The following is a 21,028-nucleotide window of genomic DNA, read 5'->3' as shown; positions in this document are numbered from 1 at the left end:
ATATTTTATCAATTGTGCTATATCTTGATTGAATATGATTTCATATATCTATATATCTCTAAATTCAAATAATCATTAATGTGATACAATTATCGATACAAAATTCAATGTTTGCAAATACAAATATTCTGCAACATTTTCATTCATTAATTGTTTCAAGTATTTTTCCTTTTTTCCAAACAAAATTAAAAATCATTCACTCTCTTTGCATATTAATTTATTCTTTAATCAGCATAGATCGTAGGAAATGACTATTTAAATGCCAACTCATCTAAAATAGTCTCTTATCCCAACAAAATCTACTGCTCACTTTATCTATTATTTTAATTATCAATCATTAGATATATAAATATCAAATCCAACTCTACTAATGTTTTCCCATTTTCCCAACAAATTAAAATTGACTTGTTTTCTTCTTGTATTAATTTATTTCTTAGCTTAGATCATAGTTCATTTACAGCATTGTTACAATTCTAATTAATTATTAGTTATTAATTAAATGTCACTTATATGCAATGTGTGTGTGTGTGTGTGTCTAATACTACTGCAGCTGCACTCTAAATACGCTATATACACAATCGGTTTCCTTGTCCATTGTATCACCACATTGTGTCCACTCGCTGGACACTCTCCGGGATTCAGTCTTCGCTCTTGGTCACCACCGAGACGGGCGTGGAGGCGTTGCTGCTGCCGCCGGCAGCGCTGCGCGGCGACTGCGCTGCCGTCGAGGTGAGCGACAAGTCGCCAGAGATCAGCGTCGTGGCCGAGCTGTGCGGCGTCGAGTGCAACGGATGCGGCGCCAACGAGTTGGGACTCTCACGCGGACTGCTGTTGCTGCAGGGCGGGCTCACTTGAGCAGACGAAGCGGGATGCAGCGAGAGATTCTGTGGATAACCAGCCGAAGCAGCTGCCGCAGCAGCCACCGCTGCCGCTGAGCCACAACCGCTGGCAGCAGCGGCGGCGGCAGCGGCGCCGGCGCCAAAGATGCCATTCAAATTGCTGAGACCCATGTACTGGGAGAGCAGCGTGTGGAAGTTGGGCAACTTGTAGTGCGGTGGCATCAGCTGCTGGGGCAACAGGCCGGGATTGAAGTGTTGATGCAACGCAAAGTGCGGTGGCCAAAACTCGGCGGGAAGCGCTGCCGGATGGCCCGGAAGTGCGTGTGGCGGCAGTGGAATGCCCAGCGGAAACTCTGGCAGACCTGCGAATGGGGAATAATCATTGATTGAATTAGTATTGCGAGTGATTGAATGAAGTATGAGTGCAATTGAATTATGTGGCACACGTAATTTGAGTAATTGACAATTGGCAAATGGCAAAGCGAAACTCACCTTGATCGGGCAGCAGGTAACCAGCCTTGTCCTGATTCATAAACTTCTCACGTTTACGCCATTTGGCGCGTCTATTCTGGAACCAGACCTGCAATGAAGAAGAAAACGAGTTAGAGTTAGAGTTTGAGTTAGAGTTTCACTTTTGCGAGTTGCGTATACAAAATGGACAAGCTTCTAATTGCCTCAGCCCTCAAGTTTGATCAACTTGCAGTCGGAGTTGGAGTTGGAGAAAGAGGCAGAAGTAGAGACAAAGACGTCGACGGAGTCGAAGAGAGAAAACACAATGGCATCCAATCGGAAGTGTGCAACTCTGATTTGCAGACGATGCGAACGATTTGTGTTGGGGTGTCTTATGCACTTTTTCGTCACTTGACGCTCACAGGGTTGGCAACGACATGGACCATGGCAACTGGGTGTGGGCGTGGGCGTGGGCCCAAAGCACTTCCGTCCGTGTTGCCTCGGCCGGAACATTTGTCACAAGCCATTGTGGCCCAAGTGGCTTGTGTGTCTCTTCTTCGCATATTAAGAAAATTAATTGTTTGTAAATTGAAATCACTCAACGAAAACGACGACGACGACGACGACGACGATGTCGATTCTGTGCAGCAGACATACGCAAATAGAGTTGTGCAATTATAGACACCCTGTTTCGGCCCGCCTTCCCCTCGCTTCCGCCCACACACACAGTCTGCAGAGAGCATCCAATGTTGCAACAACAATGCGTGCAGCAGTGCGAGTAGTAAATTAGCAACGATTTCCTTGCTATAATTGCTGCCAATTATTGTCCTATGTCTCTGCCACACACACACACACACTCCTCCCGCCTCTCACAACTTTCCTCTTCGCTCTGCTACTGCAACCCTTGTGATTTGGTAAGCTTTTTAATTGTTAGCAGCGCAATTATATTGCGGCTTTGGCCAACAGCTTAAACCTGGTCCGGAACGCAAATTCAACTTTTGCGGATATCCGCACAACATTTTATCACACATGTGCGATCAACATCTATGCAACATGCCACAAGCTAGAAGAACCAAATATTCTAAAGAATTTTATATCAGAAAAGTGTATCAAAATCCAATCTAAATGTGTGTTAAAGTTGTTTAAATCAAGCCATGTAGTTCTGCTTTTAAAGCTCATTCAAAAATATTTGACAAGTTTTTTAAAGAAAAATATTTATCTGCGTTTAAAAACCAATCAATTATAGTAAATTTCTAAAAATGTATATTTCAATTTAAACAATAATAAAGAAAGTAAGATTTTTCTACTTCCAACAGTCATTCAATAACTGATATCCATTTTTCCATCCATTTAAAAAGAGATATTATTGTAAATTCGAGTACTTAAAAGTTGCTGTTTACAATTTAAGTTACATTGTTTTTAAGAAATGACTCTTCCCCTGATTTTCTATTCTATGATTCATTAAGTAAGAGATATTTTTCTGCTATTGTAAAGATATCAATAATTGTAAAATTCAAGCTATTTAAGCTACAATTTTATTTTGCAAAGAAGTTTAAAATGCAAAGCATTTAACATTTAAAATACTCTGAGTCTGTTAATAAAATATATATTAATTAAAGAACTATTTTATATTTTAAGCTCACAGATTTTATGCCAATATATGTAAGCTGAAATTATTTGAAAACCCTTTTTCAATTTAATACGAAATATTATCAGATTATTATTGCTCATTTCGTTAAAGAACTCGCGAGAAAAGCGCTTGAAATATTTTCCAAACTGATTTGTTACGCGAAACGAGCTTAAAAAATATTTCGAATGGCATAAAAAAAAAAACGTTTTTGAGTTAAATTCTGCGTTGGGGACGATGTCCAAAAGTGATGTTTTGATTGCGTTGGGCCCCAATGCAAATCCCAAAATAATTGCACGTTCATCCAACCCCTTTTTTTGCCGCGACGGATACAAAAAGTATCTGATAGATACGTAAGTGTAAAGCGAGAGAAAAAAACCGAATTGAAAACGGGGGAAAAACAACACTCTAAATCTGTTACTATTGAAGTAGTCTGAGAGTATGGCATATAACGTATGTGAATCAATGACCAATTACGCTTAATCTGCCAACGGATACAGAGAACCGTGAAACGGGCAATTTGCAGGGGACGCAAAGGGCGAAGGATACACGAAGCAGGACGAGTCCCGTAATCCCTCAGTGAGTGCAAGCGCTTAGGTCAAGTTGTTTTACATTTTGTTGTTGTCATTCATCATTGTATCTAGATATATGGCCCGTATTTGTATCTGAATTGGTATCTGTCAACAATCGAACAACTCAAGTGCTTGAAAGCATTTCAACTGAAATCGAATTGTGCAAGGCGAAGAAGAAGTGGAAGAGGAAGAAGAAGCAGAAGCAGGATCGAAGCGATGCCCAATTACATGTGTAGCCGTGTGTTAAGCACGTTGCCTGCCGCGTGCACCACCCAAAGCCACTTTAATTGTTTACCCAGCAAGTAGAGTTAATAAAAATACCAACACCAAACGTTAAGCGAGTATTATCAGCTCCCTCCCTCTCCATCTCCCTCTCCCTTTACCATTCCCATCCCTTTTCGATTTAATCATTTGGAAAATCACAATATCTAATGTCCTTTTGCCACCCTTAAAGGCACAACAACCCCCAACTAAACGGCGACCCAAGTGTTTAAAAGACTATTTACAAATTAAGTCCTCTGATTGTTCGTGATTTTGCATACTGCATTCGCTACCAAAACAGAACATAAGTTGGCCAATTATAAAATGCATATCTAGTTGTTATTCGACAGCTTTCTAAGCTGCTTAAATTGCCCCCTCTCACCTGCCTAATCCTTATTTAATTGTATAATAATCGTTGTATTGCCAACTCCAATAAAAAACACACACATATTTCTACAACTCTCAGTATCTAAATGTTGTGGGGAAATTACCTGCACGCGTGCTTCACTTAGATCCAGCCGCATGGCCAGATCCTCCCTTGTGAACACATCGGGATATTGTGTCTTCTCGAATGCGCGCTCCAATTGATGCAATTGAAATGTTGTAAAAGTTGTGCGCGATCTGCAAATAGTCAAACAATATGTCGAGGGTAAGATTGTGTTTGCTATTTACGGTTCTTTTTTTTTTTGTTAAGTGCCCCTAAACAATGGGCTAATACGATTGTTATCTGCTAAGCGGATTGCCTAACAAATACTCTTTATCGAGTCGTCGACTTACCTACGAACTTTACGCGGCCTCTCCATATCGCCCAGATCATGTCCATTATTGAGACTCGACGACAGCTCATCATCGTTGTCGACATCGAGGCCGCCATCCGTATTCGTGGGGGAATCTTCGCGCTTGGTCACCAATTGTTGTTGCTGTTGCTGCTGCTGCTGTTGTTGTTGCTGCAATTGTTGCTGGTGCTGAAGTTGATGTTGCTGCTGCTGCTGCTGTTGGTGCTGGTGTTGATGCTGATGTTGCAACAAACTGCTGTTGCCGCCGTGCAGATGATGAATGTGATGCGAGTGCGTGATGAGCACCTCATTGGGAGTATCTAAAATATGTAAATTAAATTTATTATTGCATTACCATTATCATTATTATAAGAGTAAGAGTAGATCATATAAAAATATTTACATTTTACTACATTTCTTTTATTTCCTATTCAGATTTTGATTTAGTTCAAACAGTTCAGAATAAATCAAAATCTAAAAATGAAAAATAAACATTTTTTTGGAAGAAATGCAATTGAAAAAAGTAATATTACTACTAAAAAATGTTGTATAAAAGCATTTAACAAAATTATTATTGAATTTATTATTTATTTATTTTTATTAAAGTTCAAAATATTGTAAAACAAAGTGTAATAATTTTGTTAAAAATATAATAAAATAGTCGAAGAAAATTGTTATGAAATAACGAAAAAGTTCAACTCTATAATTATTCATTTCAAGTAAGTTTTTACATTGATTTTACTTGATGTATTGAGAAATAAACAATAAATGGAAAATATTAAACACTTACTCCATCCATTTAGCAAATAATTGAATACCTAATTGAATTTATTCAAATACCAAATTTTTTTTCTTATTCAACTCAGAATTTTGAGCCTGTTTCAAACTTCAACAAATTCTATTTAATTCACTTCAAGTGCTTCAAAGTTTTGCCAAATGGCCACAGCAAAATAAAAGTAAAAAATCGAATCAAATCGAATAAAATAAAAATAAAATGAAACGAATCGAATCGAAAGTTGCGCTAAAAGTGTTTCGGCAGCTGCGAAAAACCAAATCCATTCAATTGTAACTGAAGTAGTAATATCCTGATTGAATGCCATCTAACCCCCATTTTAAACGTTTTAAGCTCTCAAGTGTTCGCTTCTTATGTGTGTGTATGTACATTCATGTGTGTGTCTCTGTGTGCATGTGTGTGTGTAAGTGCCACGCAATTTGATTTGGCAATCAATAACAAATAATTATAAGCAGCGAAATTGTTAACTTTAACTTTTTGAGTTGCTTTTTAAGCTACAGTTGCGAAAGTATTTCAACAACCCTTTCAGCTACCCCCCAACGAAAAAAAAGGACTTTAGCTCGTTCACACGCCCTTTGCACGTGTGTGTAGACGTTTAAATGTGTGTGTGTGTGTGTTCGAGTCTAGCAACGTTCATGTAGAAGAAACATGTAATCAAATTTTAATGAACCTCAAATTAATAATATTCTGAATGATGTGACACGACAATGAGCTTGCCACACAGCGGGATATCAACAGCAACAGCAGCAGCAGCAGCCGGAGTAGCAGCAGCGTCTGCGATCCTGGATCCTGTTGTTATCCTTATCGTTTTGGGTATTTGCTGCGATTATGCGATTTTCGTAACATTTCAGCCGCTTGTTGTGGCGAAAAAGGTAATTTCGAAGGCATCAAATTACGCGCTGCTTTCGCAGGACGAACAGGATACGATTGAGCATGAAATTGCGCGCTTGTGCACTTCATTCGATCCCGCTTGCTGGCGATGTCCTGCGGTGCACACGTTGTCACAATTTGTTACAGCAACATTTGGGTGCTCTCCGCTCCATGAATGTCAGTCTCAATCTAATTATGGGTCTAATGATGCCAAGCGTCTCATTACTGAATTCGCAGCTGAATCTGAATCCGATTTCGATTTCGATTTTCAACTGCCTGACTAGCACCTCCTCCTGATATCATGATATGTTTTGATTTGCTTTACTTGCTTTTCATTTCTCCTTCTCTTTTTTATTGTGACTACTTCTCTTCTCTGGCGAATTCCTGCTCAGAGCTCTGGGTGGGCATAATGGACGCGTTTCACGCAGCGGGCCATCGACTATCGGCCACGCCCACAACATGATGCCCAACACAACGCAACGCCCCATTGCGCCATGAGTAGAGATGATGTTGATGATGATGACAGCAGCAGCAGGAGAAGAAGGAGGAGGAGGAGGAACAGTTTTTGTAGCTAGTACTCCAAAAACTATGGACATGTTTTCCCGTGCTCATTTGCATACGACGAAGACGGCACTTCACATGCCACATGCCGCATGCCACCAACTTGTTAAAACTGTCCCTTTGATGTGGTTTGACAATAGCTCAGCTTTACCTCAATTTAAATGATATGACTACGTGCTCTCTATGTTATTTTAAATGCTGCCCTTCATTGAACTTAACTTTTTGAATGGTAAGGTTTCTATTAATGGGAACTTCATTTGCAAATCTGTCAGATTTGAAGTCGCTTTCTATTCACTTTTTGTTTGAATTTATTTATCGAGACTGGCTTGAGAACTTTGTATATGTAGATAAATCAGGTAATCAGCAATTATAACCCACATAAAGAATAAAGATTTATCAATTAATAATTAAAGCAAAATGAACAATTTTTATAAGATTGTAGAAATAGGATAATAGTCTGATAAGTATCTTTATATGTAAGTTCTATCAATCAATTATTTAACTGATTATTGCAATCAAAAATTAAAAGAAAAAGTTACTTTCTTCTCAGTCTTAAATAATTCTGTTATTATTTATAGAATTGGAATTTAATGTTATTTGCAATTTCTAAGAATATTTGAGTTGTTTTTGAAATCATTCAAAATTATTATTAAAAATTTCGACTAATTTCTTCAACTAGTATTGAACGATCGCCGTCGGCAAATGTCAATCAGCTTTATATGGTTTTAAGCTACTAATAAAATACTATCAAATATACCAATATACCAACAATCATGTACTAATACAAAACTTACCGCTGCGTTTTGATTGATGCTGATTGCCGAGGATCTGATCGATGCTGTAGACGGCGCGAGGTCGCGACACGGGACTCTCTTGAACTGGACGCATGGCTGGTGGCATTATTGGATGTGGTGTTGTTGTCGTTGTGCTCATCATCATTTGCAACTCACTCTTGGACACTCTCGACTCGCGTCGCTCGACAAAGCAATCACAACAAGTTGGCTGTAAGTACTTCTTGTATTGCTTAGACCGTTCGCTATAAGTTCGCGAGGTGCATGACACGTTGGCACTTTTAATTACAACTTTGAGAGGCAGGCAAGAGTTGGGTTAAGAACTTTTCGCACAGTTATTAATTCACCGATTGTTGTGAACTGCCAATGAATACACTCGAAAAACGGCAACGCGCACGCACAAAATGTTTAATTTGGGCAAATTTCGATTTGAGTTCTACGGCGATTCGACTACGGTTAATTACACTGCGATGGCAAGAACGTAAGAGAAGTGATTGACACGTACGCTCGTTGCGATCAACAACCACCGACTGAGCTCGGTAACTGCTCAGCATGGGCATTAAATAAGTCGGAGAGGCGTTTTTCAGCTGGCGGCAAGTGAAATGGGCGAGGCGAGGCACACAGCACTCAGTATCCTTGCCGTGCACTCTCGCATCCTGCCATCGACTTTGCTATCTCGCTTGCGCAGGGTTGTTGCTTATTGCCATTGGGTTGCTTGTGGTGTATCTCCTCGCTCTCTCTCTCTCTCTCTGCGTGTGTCTGTTTGTTTGGCTGAGCACAGGTAGTCTCTCTCTCTCTCTATCTCTATCTCTCTCGGTCACACACTCTCTTTCACTCTATCTATTCTATTCCCCCGCTTGCTCTGCTTCTCCATCTACTTTAGCTGGGCAACTATGTTTGCTGATTAATTTTATTTATTTCATAAATTTCACTCATTAAAACTGAGCTCGTTGCTCGTTGCTTTTAGCCACCCTTCTCGCTCTAGCTCTTGCTTGCTTTCCCTTTCTCTCTCACACTCACACACTCTCACACTGTTCTCAGTCGACGCACGCATCAACAAATCACAAAACAGTTTTGGCTCCTACCTGGTCCTTTTTAGTCGGCCATTTATAACGCATTTATGATTTCCGCTTTTTTATGCCCTCTCCCAGCATCATCATCATCATCGGCTACCTTTTGGCCCGCAAATTTTATGATCTGCTCGGTTCAAGAATTGAGCCCAGAATTTCATTGAACAATCCGAATGCTCAATGAGCAATCCCCTTTACTTAGAGCCATCCGCATCGGGTTTACCTACCACGCGGATTCATTGATTAAACGGATCTGTCTCGCGGATTCCAGACGCCGTCGACGTAGAGCCGAGTTTCCTAATCTAGTGGATTGGCGAATCCAAAAGAAACAAGTTTTTCTAGGTAAACAAAACTTGTTAATAAGACACCTGTTTATCAGAATAAAGTACTTACAAGAATGTTATTAAATTAAACCATTTATATTAAAAACATTTACAAAATTAAATAAAAAACTACGATGTTAATGAATATAATGTATATTTTATTTATATATAACTAAAAGAGTAATAAAATGAGAGCAATGAAACTATTTTGAACTTGCCTTCAGCTAATAAAGAATATTTTGCTTAGAATGAGAATTTTAGCAATATTTCATTTCAATAAATTTAGTTCACATCACAAGTGGAAAAATCTCAATAAAATTGTTTAGCATTTTTGCAAACAGCAAAGTACTAAGACGATAAAGGGAAGCATACATAAAATGTTTTAAATAACTAACAAATTACTTTACATATTTGAGCATTACAATATTAGAAACTATTTAATCCTCTTTCTATAGTAAAATAAATGAAGTGAAGTACCTCAAAGTGTAATATTTAAATGATTATCAAATATTGCATATGTCATGTTAAGACAACACAATAAATAATCAAAATAGTAAATATATTTTTCCAGTACAAAAAATTGAAGATAATAGATATCCACATTTAAGATACAAGCTTAAAAAATATAAAAATTTGAACATATCATAAAGTTGAAGAAAATTATTGACTACAATATCTAAATCCAATTATCATATTTAAATATTAGATAAACATATTTGTAATCATGAGTCTTTGCTAACATATATTTGAAAAATAATATTAAATATTAAAAAAGTTAAATTGTTATAGCAATACAAAATTCGTCGATAATTTAAAATTCACAAATTCTATTAATTTATTTTTTTGTAGATATTTTTATCATTTTCGGTACGATGTTACACATGAGTATTATCAAATTTCGAATTTAAAATAAAAATATTTCTAAAAATGTTAATAATCTTGGTTCAAAGTAAGAAAATCTTAGGCTAGTCTATGGTAAGCAGTCTCAGCCTCTGCTCTCGCCTCGGCACCCACTGGGATTGCTCTGAGCCTGGCTTAGAGAGAGAGAGAATCTGTTAAGGAAGCTGCATGCTTATGCAATATTAACAGACTATCAGCAACGAAAACACAGTGCACAGGTTGCATAATAACAAAGAACAACAAGAGCCAACGAAGTGGCATATTTATAGTAAAGATTTGACATTCCAGAAAACGCACAATGGATGAATATTTGCAATGCTTTTGTTACACTGCTAAGGAGGGAACGCCGGCTACAAGACGCGATCTGCATGGCGGTCTGCTTAATTTGTGGAAACTTGCACAATTCCTTTGTGAGCTGCACCCAAACAAAGCTGAAAAGATGACAGCAGGACAATGCAAGCGGCACCTCGCAGGACACCTCGCGCAGCCAAACAAAGCGGGACTTTCCCGGGAACTGTGAACAAGTAGCGCTCACAGCGTTGACCAAACTCATTAAGGTGCCAGATGGGTGACGCCACACGTCACTGCAGGACATACAGGACACTCACTCGCAAGGACAATGCGAGCTTAGGCCGTGTGCGTGATTAGCATAGAACCGAGGCGCTTAATCATATTTTCATAGGACGCGATTTCATTCAGAAATCCGATTGCGCGTTCGTTTAATTTAGAGCTGGCTAGAGAGCGAGAAAGATCCTCGCAGGACTTAGTTGCAGGCCCTGCGAGCGCCTACCTGTACCAGGACCCTCACTTGGATCAAGCCTAATCTTCGATCGAAGTAAAACGTATATTTTTATGCCGCATCATGCGACGCACTTAGAAACAGAGAGCAAAAGAGATTCCCATTATGCTTGATGCAATCGACGATAACAAGAAGCTGATCAATTTGTCTGCTAATTGAACTGTTAACTGGGCCAAGATCTACTTTCAACATGGCAGCAGCACTTCACTTGCCACCGACTGACTGACTGATGATGATGCCACTTCAGGCCATGACAACCCGAAAGCCATTTAGCGCAAGTGTGAAATGACAAATTGAATCAAAGTCAAACTCAAACTCATTGAAGGCTGCACTTCAATGTAATTTCTAAATTAGCACATCAATGTGCAGTGTCTCCCTCCCCTCCCCTCAATTTTCTATGCTCCCCCCTTTAAATGAACCCTAACCTCGCAGCAATCTCAATCAAAGTTCGCTCTTTGCACATGCGCAATTCAACTGCGTTTTCATTGGCTGCCGTCGGTTTGTTGTGCACACACACTTGGCCAGCATTGAGGTCATTATCGTGTTTGGCCCCCTCTTCTAACCCCCACCAACTTCATCCCCCTCCCTTTCTCACTGCGTGTAAACACATTGTGGCAATTCTCTCTGGTGCCATGGCTGTGTTCACCTTTTAATAAGGTTAACTGCGACGACGACGATGACGATGACGATGACGACCCACAACACCCACTACAACAATAGCCAAGGGTGTGTATAGGTGTGCACAGTGTGGGGGAGGAGAGGCTGCTTCTAAGTCGTGCAAGAGATAGAGAAGGAGAGCATGAAATAGAGAGAAAGAGAGAGAGAGCTGCTGCTGCTGCTGCTGGCAACATTTTTCTTAACCATTAAATCTAATATATCAAAGTAATAAAACGAATTTCAAAGTCTCTATGTGTGTGTGTGTGTGTGTGTTGGGGAGTGCGTTCGTGTGTGTATGTGTGTGTGTGTGTATTTCCCCCCTGCTCTAAAATATAATCCAACTAAAAACTTTTCGTCTACTTAACGTCTGCCTTCTATTGTCTGCCGGATGTTGAGCTGAATCGCAGCTTCAGCATCGTCGAGCTTCTTCGCAACTTGTTGTTGTTCTTGTTCTTGTTTGTTGCTGGTGTTGTTACTCTCATTGTTGTTGCTGCTTCTGCTTCTACTGTTGCTGCTTCTGATGCTGCTGCTGCTGTCGCTGCTGCTGCTGCTGGAGTTTTGAGGGTTCATTACAGGGCGCATGGGGTTTTCAATTTTCGTTTTTTTCCCCTTTGATTTCGAGGCACACTGCATTGTGTGAACCGGGACGGGGTTAAGCTGAAGCTGAAGCTGACATTCTGCTGAGGTTTGCAATTGACTTCTTAATTAGAAAGTTCAACAATAAATGTCAGAGTAATATAAATAAAGTTTAATATCTAAATAGTACAAGATAACTATAAGAAATTATTCAATTACTTGTATACCAAAATAAAAATGTAAAACCAAAATAGATTCTATAACAAATTAATAACAATTTATTACACGTAGAACATAGAATAATTATAGAAAATTATTTTTTTTTTTATTTATTTCTAAAATTCAATAATTTTACATCAATAAATTACAATAAATGTATAATATAGAATTCAATTTAAAATATTTGTATACCAAACCTATAAAAGTAAAAAACTGAGATATGAAATAGACTTCTCAATCATCAATTAATGCGGCAGGAAGACAACCAAACTAAAGTATAACAAATACTTCAAATACTATAAATTATACATCTAAATAAAGCAATTAATTTCATATTAAATTGTTACATTTTAGTAAGACGCCTTGAAACATAATATAGAATACAAATATGAAACAATAATAAATCACTAATCCTTACAACTTCAATTATGTTTCTGTTTTACACATTGATTTACTTTTTAAATAAATTGGCAGAAAATTCTATTTTATTTTGGTAAAAATGTCGAGCACACACAAATTTTAAAATTCTATTTTATAAAAAAAAGGTTATATTCTTAGACTTAAGTTTATAAAAATCGTTAATTCATATTAAACAAAATTTTTAAATTTATACAGTTTAATTTATGATTTTTATAAATACTTTTCTTTTAAAAATATAAAAGTTTTTAACATAATATTTTTGGGTAGAAAAGAGAAATAATAATAAAGAATACATTAAATCTTTTCATAAACTTCATTCATATATGTTTTTTTTTTAAATATATTTTTGCAATTACAAAACAACGTAAATTATTATAAACTAAAAATAATTAAAAACAAATTCTTTATTATTTGGTTAGTTAATAAATAAACTTTATCCTACATTATCATACATTTTTTGTTTTCTACATCTTTAAATTTTATTTATTTTTATTTATTTATACATTTTTTGTTTCCTACATCTTTAAATTTTATTTATTATTTGGTAAGTTTTAAAATCAACCATGTGTCTCGAATTCCTTAGCAAATAAAACAAGTTATTTAATTCTTATTAATTATTAGATCACCCTGTATTTTGGTTTGTGGCGACATCAAATGGTAATCAGAAATAGTTTTGGCCAAGTAGCTGGCATTTGTAGGCAGGAGAATTTAATATGTACCAATAAGTGAGCAGCTGTTGGCCAGGCCAACAACCACAGCACACAGACAGACAGAGAGAGTAGGGAGAAGAAGAGGGAGAGGGTGAGGGAGAGTGAGAGCGGGAGCGGGAGAGATGCGATGAAATTATTCAATATCCTTTTGCTGCTTGTGGCCGTAATCAAACACAAGGGGCAGCAAGCAGCATTCGCCAAGAAGCAGTTGGCAGATGAGTGAAACCAAGCGCTTGTTTGACATTTAGTTTCATAATTTAATATTCAGTCAAGGCACAGCAGGGAATGGCATAGAAATAGAGATGGAGATGGAGCTAAAGCTAGAGATGGGCAGACACTAAATGAAAGCTTCCGTTGGCCAAGACGGAAAAGGGATCCAAACCAACCACAGACCGCATATATAAATATCCCAGTCACAAGTTGTGTCTTGCCATTTTTCGGTTTGACAATATTGAAACGTTTATTATGCCCAGCGGCGGGTGGGCAAGAAAAAAAAAAGATAGAGCCGAGGAGTGTTTCACAGTTAAGTTGCAGGATATGCGGAAGTGCAGAGCAGACTGAGAGACGCGCTGGCAAAAGATCCAGATAGATAGATAGAGTAATCTTCCTATTTAGCTACTGCACAGTTCTAAGTAAGACATTCGCATATGCTGCAAATTGACACCTTTTTATGGCCAAATTAAAACACACATATGACAATGATGCAGCTCGAGAATTTCGAGCAAAGATAAGCGTTAAATAGGTCACATGAGCTGCCATGAGCTGTGCTCACACACACTTGAAAGCCTTTCGCCGACAACTAGTTCCAGATAATTATGCATGCGTTTTCTTGGGCGTCAACAGATTGGCCAGTTTCTGTGGTGTCCAAGTCAGTCGGCACATGTGAGAGACGAGAGACGAGAGGCAGAGATAGAGAGGCTGGATTCGTGGCGAGTACGAGTATGTGAAAGGAATTCATAAGAATTACCTGTGCCATTGTTGTGCACTTGAATTACATAAAAATTGAGCAGCCGAACAATGGGCTGAAATGGACAAATGACCAAATGGCCAAATGGCTACTGTCGTTTTTGTAGCCAGGACTCTCTAACAAAAGGACTTGAGAAATATGCAAAAATGTAGCCAAACAAACAAACAAACTGAACTCAACTGAGAAATGGCAACACAATAAGGCGCTTGAGAATCGCCTTTGCCCTTTGATGGCGTCCTTATACACAGCCATGTGTGTGTGTGTGTGTGGATGTGTGGGCGTGGCACGCCCTGCGAACAAACAACAATTGTAATCACACACCTTTTGTGGCCCGCGTGTGAAGCGTGCCCCAGGAAAAAGCCTCTTCTCTCCTTGCCTTTCTTTTCCTTCCACACTCCACACAAAAAGACATAAGAAATTTCTGTGAAAATTATATAGTTGAGTTGGAGGATTGCCAGATAGCTGGATAGCTGGATTGCTGCATTGCTGGATTGGAATTGAGTTTTCGGTGAGATTGGGAGATTGGCAAATGGACAATTGAGAAATCAATTCACACACTAGCCAAAGTGCAAATGAATTTCTGATGAGACTCATCAGGACTCATCATAAATGCTTGTTGCTGCACTGCTTATTGCAACCACACACACACACACACACCAAACACACACTCACACACACACACATACATATTTTGCACTCGTTCGGGAAACTTGTTCAAAAATTTCATTAAAAACGGTTTTCATTGTTATTGTTGCTGCTGTTGCTGTTGCTGCAGCATAATGTGCGCATAATAAAATAAAAAGTGCACCACAGACACCACAGCACCACTCGGCCCCGCCCCCTTATCCCATCCCTCTACCCCCCACCCTCTCATTCTTCTTTACAGACGGAAATGTAACACACAATTGGCACCCAAAAACAAAAAAAAAAAAGGAAGAGTAAAGAAAAAAACTTGGCAAAAGCAAAAAATTTTTAATATACCATGCAAAATTGCATTCAATTGCGTCTGTCTGTGCATATGTGAGCACGTATTAGTGTGAGTGTGAGTTTGCACAAGTGCTGTAAATTTCCTTATTTGCCCCGCCGCCAACGAGAGGAGCAGCAGAGCAGCCCCAAAAAATACACATACAACGACGTCGTCGTCGTCATCGTCGTCGTAATACAACAAAAAAAGCAAAGACGATGATAAACTTGCACACAATTTAACTCAAACAAAAACGTTGCAGAAATGAAATTTGTTACTTTTTTGTTGTGTTTATTTATAACAATTGCGTTTAAAACCGCTTAAATTTTCAGCATGTGCAAATAAGTCGGCATTTTTATTCATTTATGCAATGGACGACGGGCCACGCCCCCCTTCCCGTCCTCCATACTCTCCCCGCCCCGAAAACCGACAGCAAGTGCAATTTCTCGTTTAGCTGTTTTTCAGTTTTTTGGGTCTGTTTGACTTTTGGGCCCTCTCGCCACGAAAATGAAAACTAAATGCAATAAACGTTTGCGCCTAAAAGCTGCAACAAAAAATCAACGTCAGAGATTAGCACATATGCAAGACAGCAACCACATGCGATAGATATGTGTGTACATGTGTGTATCTCTCTCTCTCTCTCTCACTCTCTCACTCTCTTTTTGTGTGCTCTTTTTTCGTTACCAGTTTAGCGTTCATTTAATCTTTGTCTGCTGCAGTTGTGTCTGTTGCTCACATAGCTTTTTTTCTTCTTTTTTGGGATGTCGCTTTCGCTTTGTTCTGCATTTAGCAGCGCCGCAATTTTGCGTTGCATACTTTTGTGCGTCATTTTTTATTCGTTACTCTTTACTCTTGGGCAGTGCCAGTTGGCAATTGTAATGAAATTTTTTCGCCAGTTGTTCTTTTTTTTTGTGTGGGTGTGTGTGTGAGTGTCCCAAAAAATAGTCATAAAAATTTGGCAAGCAAATGGCAAAAATCGAACAGCGGAACGTTTGCAAAATTTCATTTCAACGCAATTTGCCTGTAATTGTTTGGAAAACTGTGGTTGGTTTGTTGTTGCCATTGCACACAGTCTACATACCCACACACACACACACACAATCTCTGTGTATGATGCGAAAGCGTTCGTCAGGCGCTCATCTTTTGGGGGTGGCGACATGCTTTGTTTGTTTTGATTTTATTACAAAACGCTTTGGTTTCGCAATTAAGGTTGCTGCGGTCACGTTTGGTCAACGACTCTTCGTCACTAGTTTGATTAGCGGGGAGAACCTTGCACAAATGCAAGTAACTGCATAACGTAAATTCTTTTGCATAACTTACGAGCTAGTGACGAAAAGATTTCTATAGCGTGCTTTTCGGCGCTGCAATTAAACGAATATAAACGGTATTGAAAGTTTGTTGCCTTAAGTCTCGGTAGTGTAATAACCTTTGGATTTATCAAATTATAGAAAAGGTTTGCCCTCTTGGCTAACTTGTTATTCCCACAGCTTAACGCAATACCACTGCAAGTTAGCTGTCTAAAGAAGTATCCTTTTCAAAGGCGTTGTGTGTGTGGGCAGCCAACTCTTGCTCTGCCCGTTTGACACATTCACAAAACCAAAACGTTGAAATGACAAAAAATAACATGACCGCAGGCAACGCGTTTAGTTGAGGGATGCGAATGCGGATGCGAAAGCTAAAGCAAAAACTTGGTTGAATTCTTTTTTTTTTATTCTGTCAGTTTCGGGTTTGGAGTCACCCTCGAGTTGTAGTTGCTCAATGGATGTCATCGTCTGGCATCCGCCTTCTCTCGCCTCAGTCTGTCGTCTATATTGACACAACATGCCAATTTTGGCTTGGCAGGTGGCGGCCTTGTGGCTGCGGCTTTTGCGGGTGCCACAAATACTCGTAAAAAAAAAAGTGGAGAGTAATGTGGGAGGAGGTAGCGTTGCCATATCAACTGACAAAATAATTAATTTTATTCGAGTTCTTTTTAGAGCGAGATAGACAGAGAGAGAGTGAAGGAAAGGGAGATACTCTAAGATCTGTGTGGGAGTTTCAGCATTTGCTTTGAGAGGACACGCAATGCATACGCAATTAAATGCGCCTTACGCAACGTGTAAAAAAAAAAAGGCGATGGCTGAGAAATGAAAGTGGCAACACTTTGGATAAACGGGGCGTATACGCAACACGCCCACTTGGAAGTCGCAGTTTCAGGCTGAGTTGTAATTAGTTTGCCTCACAAGTTCGTTTTTTTTTTTGCTTGTGTGTGTGCTTTTCTTTTCGCTACTTTACGATGAGTATGCTCCTCTTATTCTCCCTCTCCTTCTAACTCACTGGTTAGCGTTTCCTTGCCTTAACGTATTTTATTGAATTTTCTTTTCATTTGTTTGTTGATTTTTGGGATTTGCCGCATTTCGTATGCACAGCGGATAAGCTAAAGGGCCAAACGAAGGGACGCTAGACAAATCTCTTTGCTCTCACTCTCTCTCTCTCTCTCTCTCTCTCTCTCTCTCTCTCTCTCTCTCTCTCTCTCGAACTTACACACACTTTCTTGTGCTCTCTTTCTATCTCTGCTTGGTCGCCTGTTTTTCCAATAAATTACTTTGTAATCAAGTGAATTCGAGTGCAAAGCAGACGAACTGTGACGTGGGAGCGGGGGCAGGAAAGAGATGCGGAAATGTTGCAATGACTTTTCAAATGATGACTATAATTTGCAGCAGTTAGTCAGAGAGAGATGGCAAAAGGGAACGAAGGAGAAAGAGAGAAGAAAGATTGTGCAGTAGAAGCTAATAAATGCGAATCTAAAATTTTGTTAAGGATATCACGCTTATTTCCATTTCCGCTTAACAAAGATATGTAAATGCGAGGAGTCGAAATAGAACAAAGATGTACAAATAAAGATTCTCTAATAATAAATACAGATATCGAATATTATCTCATAGATCATTCTTAATAAAAATATTATACTACTAATAATATATTATATATAATGTATGGCAATAATAATAATAAAAATAATAATAATAATAATAATAATAATAATAATAATAATAATAATAATAATAATAATAATAATAATAATAATAATAATAATAATAATAATAATAATAATAATAATAATAATAATAATAATAATAATAATAATAATGATAATAATAATAATAATTCCAAGCATTATTATCGATAATTTTGCAGATCACATTTCTAGCCAATCGATAAATGTGCTCAGTCGAATTTTGAGCCTTTTATGTAGCATGTTTGCTACGACCATATTGTGGCTAATACGCTTAACAAAGCCAAGAAATCAGAAGAGGAAAGCAGCAGCAACAACAATGCCACTAAAAGAGTTTGCATTATGCATTAGTCGAGGACGATGGCATAGTTGCCTTAATGCATGCCAGCAGTAAAGTTATCGAATGAATTTAGCTGCCTGATGGCTGATGGCTGATGGCTTGGCATGCAAGGACTTGCAAGGATCTGGCATGACTCATAATTGCGAGAATAAAATTCAAAGTGGACACAAAACAAAACGAAGATGAACTCAACTAACTGTCAGTGGCAGATGCGGGCGCAATGATAGAATTAAAATTGGACTGCAAGGATTGTAATTACCCTCAAATCATAATAAAGGCGAAAAAGGAACAAGGATATGCGCCCGCAGAGAAGGAGTGCTGCAAGAGCTGAGACTGATGCTGATGCTGAAGCCACGTTGTTTTCTGCTCATTTTAATGAAATAAAATATAAATGCTGCGAACAGAAGCAGTTCGAGGAGGGTGGAGAGTGGTGAGAGGAGAGGGGAAGAGGGGCAACAGCAGCAGGTCGCCGGCATGAGCCACAAGGACAAAAGCCAGTTGACATTATGGCTATGTTTATGGCATTGTTTGTGTGCCAACTGTGTTCTCAGTGTGTCTGGCTCTCCCTCTCTCTTACTCTCTCTCTGTCCCTCTCTTTCTTTTTCCCCCGTGTGTGCTGTTGATATTATATTACATTTTATAAATTACATTTTATGCGCAGAGCTACTAATGCAAAATGTGAAAAAGGCCAACGTTGATTTGCCATTTTGGCTCAGCTCAGCTCACAGCTCAACTGCGACGCTGCCTTTCAGTTGCATGCCGCAGTTGCATGCAGCCTGCCATTTTTGCTGTGTGGCATGTTGCTGTTGCCGCTGTACATTAGCCTGTCGCCTGCAGCGAGGAGTCCTTGGCTTGAGTTTGACTTCAATTGCGCTACGGAAATGCATTAAGAAATTCAACTTTGGCCCCAGTCCCCTCACTTCTTCTGTCCTCTCTTCTCCTCTTCAGGTGCAGCTTGCCAATAAGCTGCAACAAAATGCTGAGAATGCTTTTAATAGGCACTTGCATAATGCCAATACCCAACGTTCTTCCTCCCATTCCTCTATATATATATATATATTGTGGCTTATTTTAAGTGATTTGCGCAACTGGACAAATGGTTGGCAAAATTCATTGTCGCTGCTTTTGGCCTAATGCAATGTCTAGCCAGGGAATATAACACAAACATAATGCATAATCCTTTTGATGTGCCAAACACACAAAAGCAACTAAAAACCAAATGTTTCTGATGCATTATCAACAGGTTTTGAGTCCATTTTTGTTGTCAACTTATTTTAAAATTATCGAAAATAGCATGAATGTTTTTACTCTTCAATTTACTTTATTGTATTTATTATTATTATATATTACTTTTTAAACTTATTTATAAATAATCATAAATTGCAATTATTTATTTCTTTATTGCATTTATTATTATTACTATATATTGTTACTAACTCATTTATTTAAATCCAACACAAATCGTTTAGTTGGATTTTAATTTCGGTTTGATTTTCGCTTTTCCCCCCGTTTCCTCCCTCCATCCTTTTGAACTCAACGCAACTCAACCCATAAATTTGTGCTGTTTCATTTTTATGACAAATAATCCGCTTTCACAGCAATTGATGTCAGAGTAGAATCGGTACAAAATGAAAGTTAATACCCAACAACGGGCCAATTGATTGAAGCCCATTGATAAGCCATCAACAGCAACTGCCTGTGATAGGCAACAGCATTTTTTTTTTTGTTGTTGTTGTCGATTTTTATTAAATATTTTATTTGATGTCGCTGTTGATAACGCGCTGATCATTAGCAATCCCCACCCACCCACACATGTATCTCTCTTATACCTGCCATATCATTATGATTGTATTACACATATTTGGCTTTAATAAAATTCTATCGCTCTTTCACATTTCCCTTTATCCCTTTATACCTTTTGATTGGCTACGAATTGCTGTTTTATTTTCGGGCTCTGAAAGTTGTCTATTTTTGGTATTTGATGCTTGTTGCATTAGCATTAGGCTTTAAATTGATTTTGCCTTTTTGCCTCAGCTGCTCAACTGTTTGTCTTATCAGCTGACTGTTTGATTTTCTCGTGTATTCAATTAGTGTCATAAACTGCGCCCCAACAAACAAATGTTAATTCACACGGGTGTTGTCTGTTCTTCTGTCCTTCTTATCGCCAAAGTGTTTACAATGCGCTATTAACAGTTTATTAAACAATTTTATGGTGCATTACGCATACGTCGCATGTGCCGCCAAGCGGTTTCCTCTTCTTTCTTGCAACCGATTTACACTTGTAATTTATGCATTTCCGCTCACTCCGCTGTCCCATTCAGTGTGACTCGCATTTACCTTTGCCAAATTGTGCGTAATTTCATTTATTTGATGCAGTTTGCCAGCATGCACGCCAGTTAATTTCCGCTTCCAACAACTCATTGCCCATTGTTGAGTTAATCTCGGTGCTTCGCGCTGTTCTCATTTACGATTGCTTTGACAGTTTTCGTTCGTTTAATGTTCCTTTCGCTTATTTATTTGTTGTCACTTAGATTGGCAATTGATTATA

The 21,028-nt window shown here is 38.5% G+C and overlaps 1 protein-coding gene across 1 annotated transcript; it reads right to left on the bottom strand.

The window, feature by feature from the left end:
- Positions 1-417: 417 nt before the first annotated feature.
- LOC133844615 (homeobox protein orthopedia) lies at positions 418-8,079 on the bottom strand. Its single transcript, XM_062278691.1, has 5 exons — positions 7,544-8,079; positions 4,527-4,845; positions 4,241-4,370; positions 1,332-1,419; positions 418-1,201 (listed from the first exon to the last, which is right to left on the bottom strand). The coding sequence occupies exons 1-5, from the start codon at positions 7,686-7,688 to the stop codon at positions 639-641; spliced, it is 1,245 nt and encodes a 414-aa protein (XP_062134675.1). The 5' UTR covers positions 7,689-8,079; the 3' UTR covers positions 418-638.
- Positions 8,080-21,028: the final 12,949 nt, after the last annotated feature.

Source organism: Drosophila sulfurigaster, chromosome 3, assembly GCF_023558435.1.
Source record: "Drosophila sulfurigaster albostrigata strain 15112-1811.04 chromosome 3, ASM2355843v2, whole genome shotgun sequence".
Taxonomy (NCBI): domain Eukaryota; kingdom Metazoa; phylum Arthropoda; class Insecta; order Diptera; family Drosophilidae; genus Drosophila; species Drosophila sulfurigaster.
This window is presented reverse-complemented; position numbering and strand designations above follow the sequence as displayed.

What these genes read in the sequence shown, in the direction of transcription:
- LOC133844615 (XM_062278691.1), bottom strand. Translation starts at nt 7,688, where the DNA reads ATGATGATGAGCACAACGACAACAACACCACATCCAATAATGCCACCA. An exon ending in GCATCAATCAAAACGCAGCG is followed by an intron (nt 4,846 to 7,543) that starts GTAAGTTTTGTA and finishes TACATATTTTAG; the next exon opens with ATACTCCCAATGAGGTGCTC. An exon ending in TAAGTGAAGCACGCGTGCAG is followed by an intron (nt 1,420 to 4,240) that starts GTAATTTCCCCA and finishes TCTTCATTGCAG; the next exon opens with GTCTGGTTCCAGAATAGACG.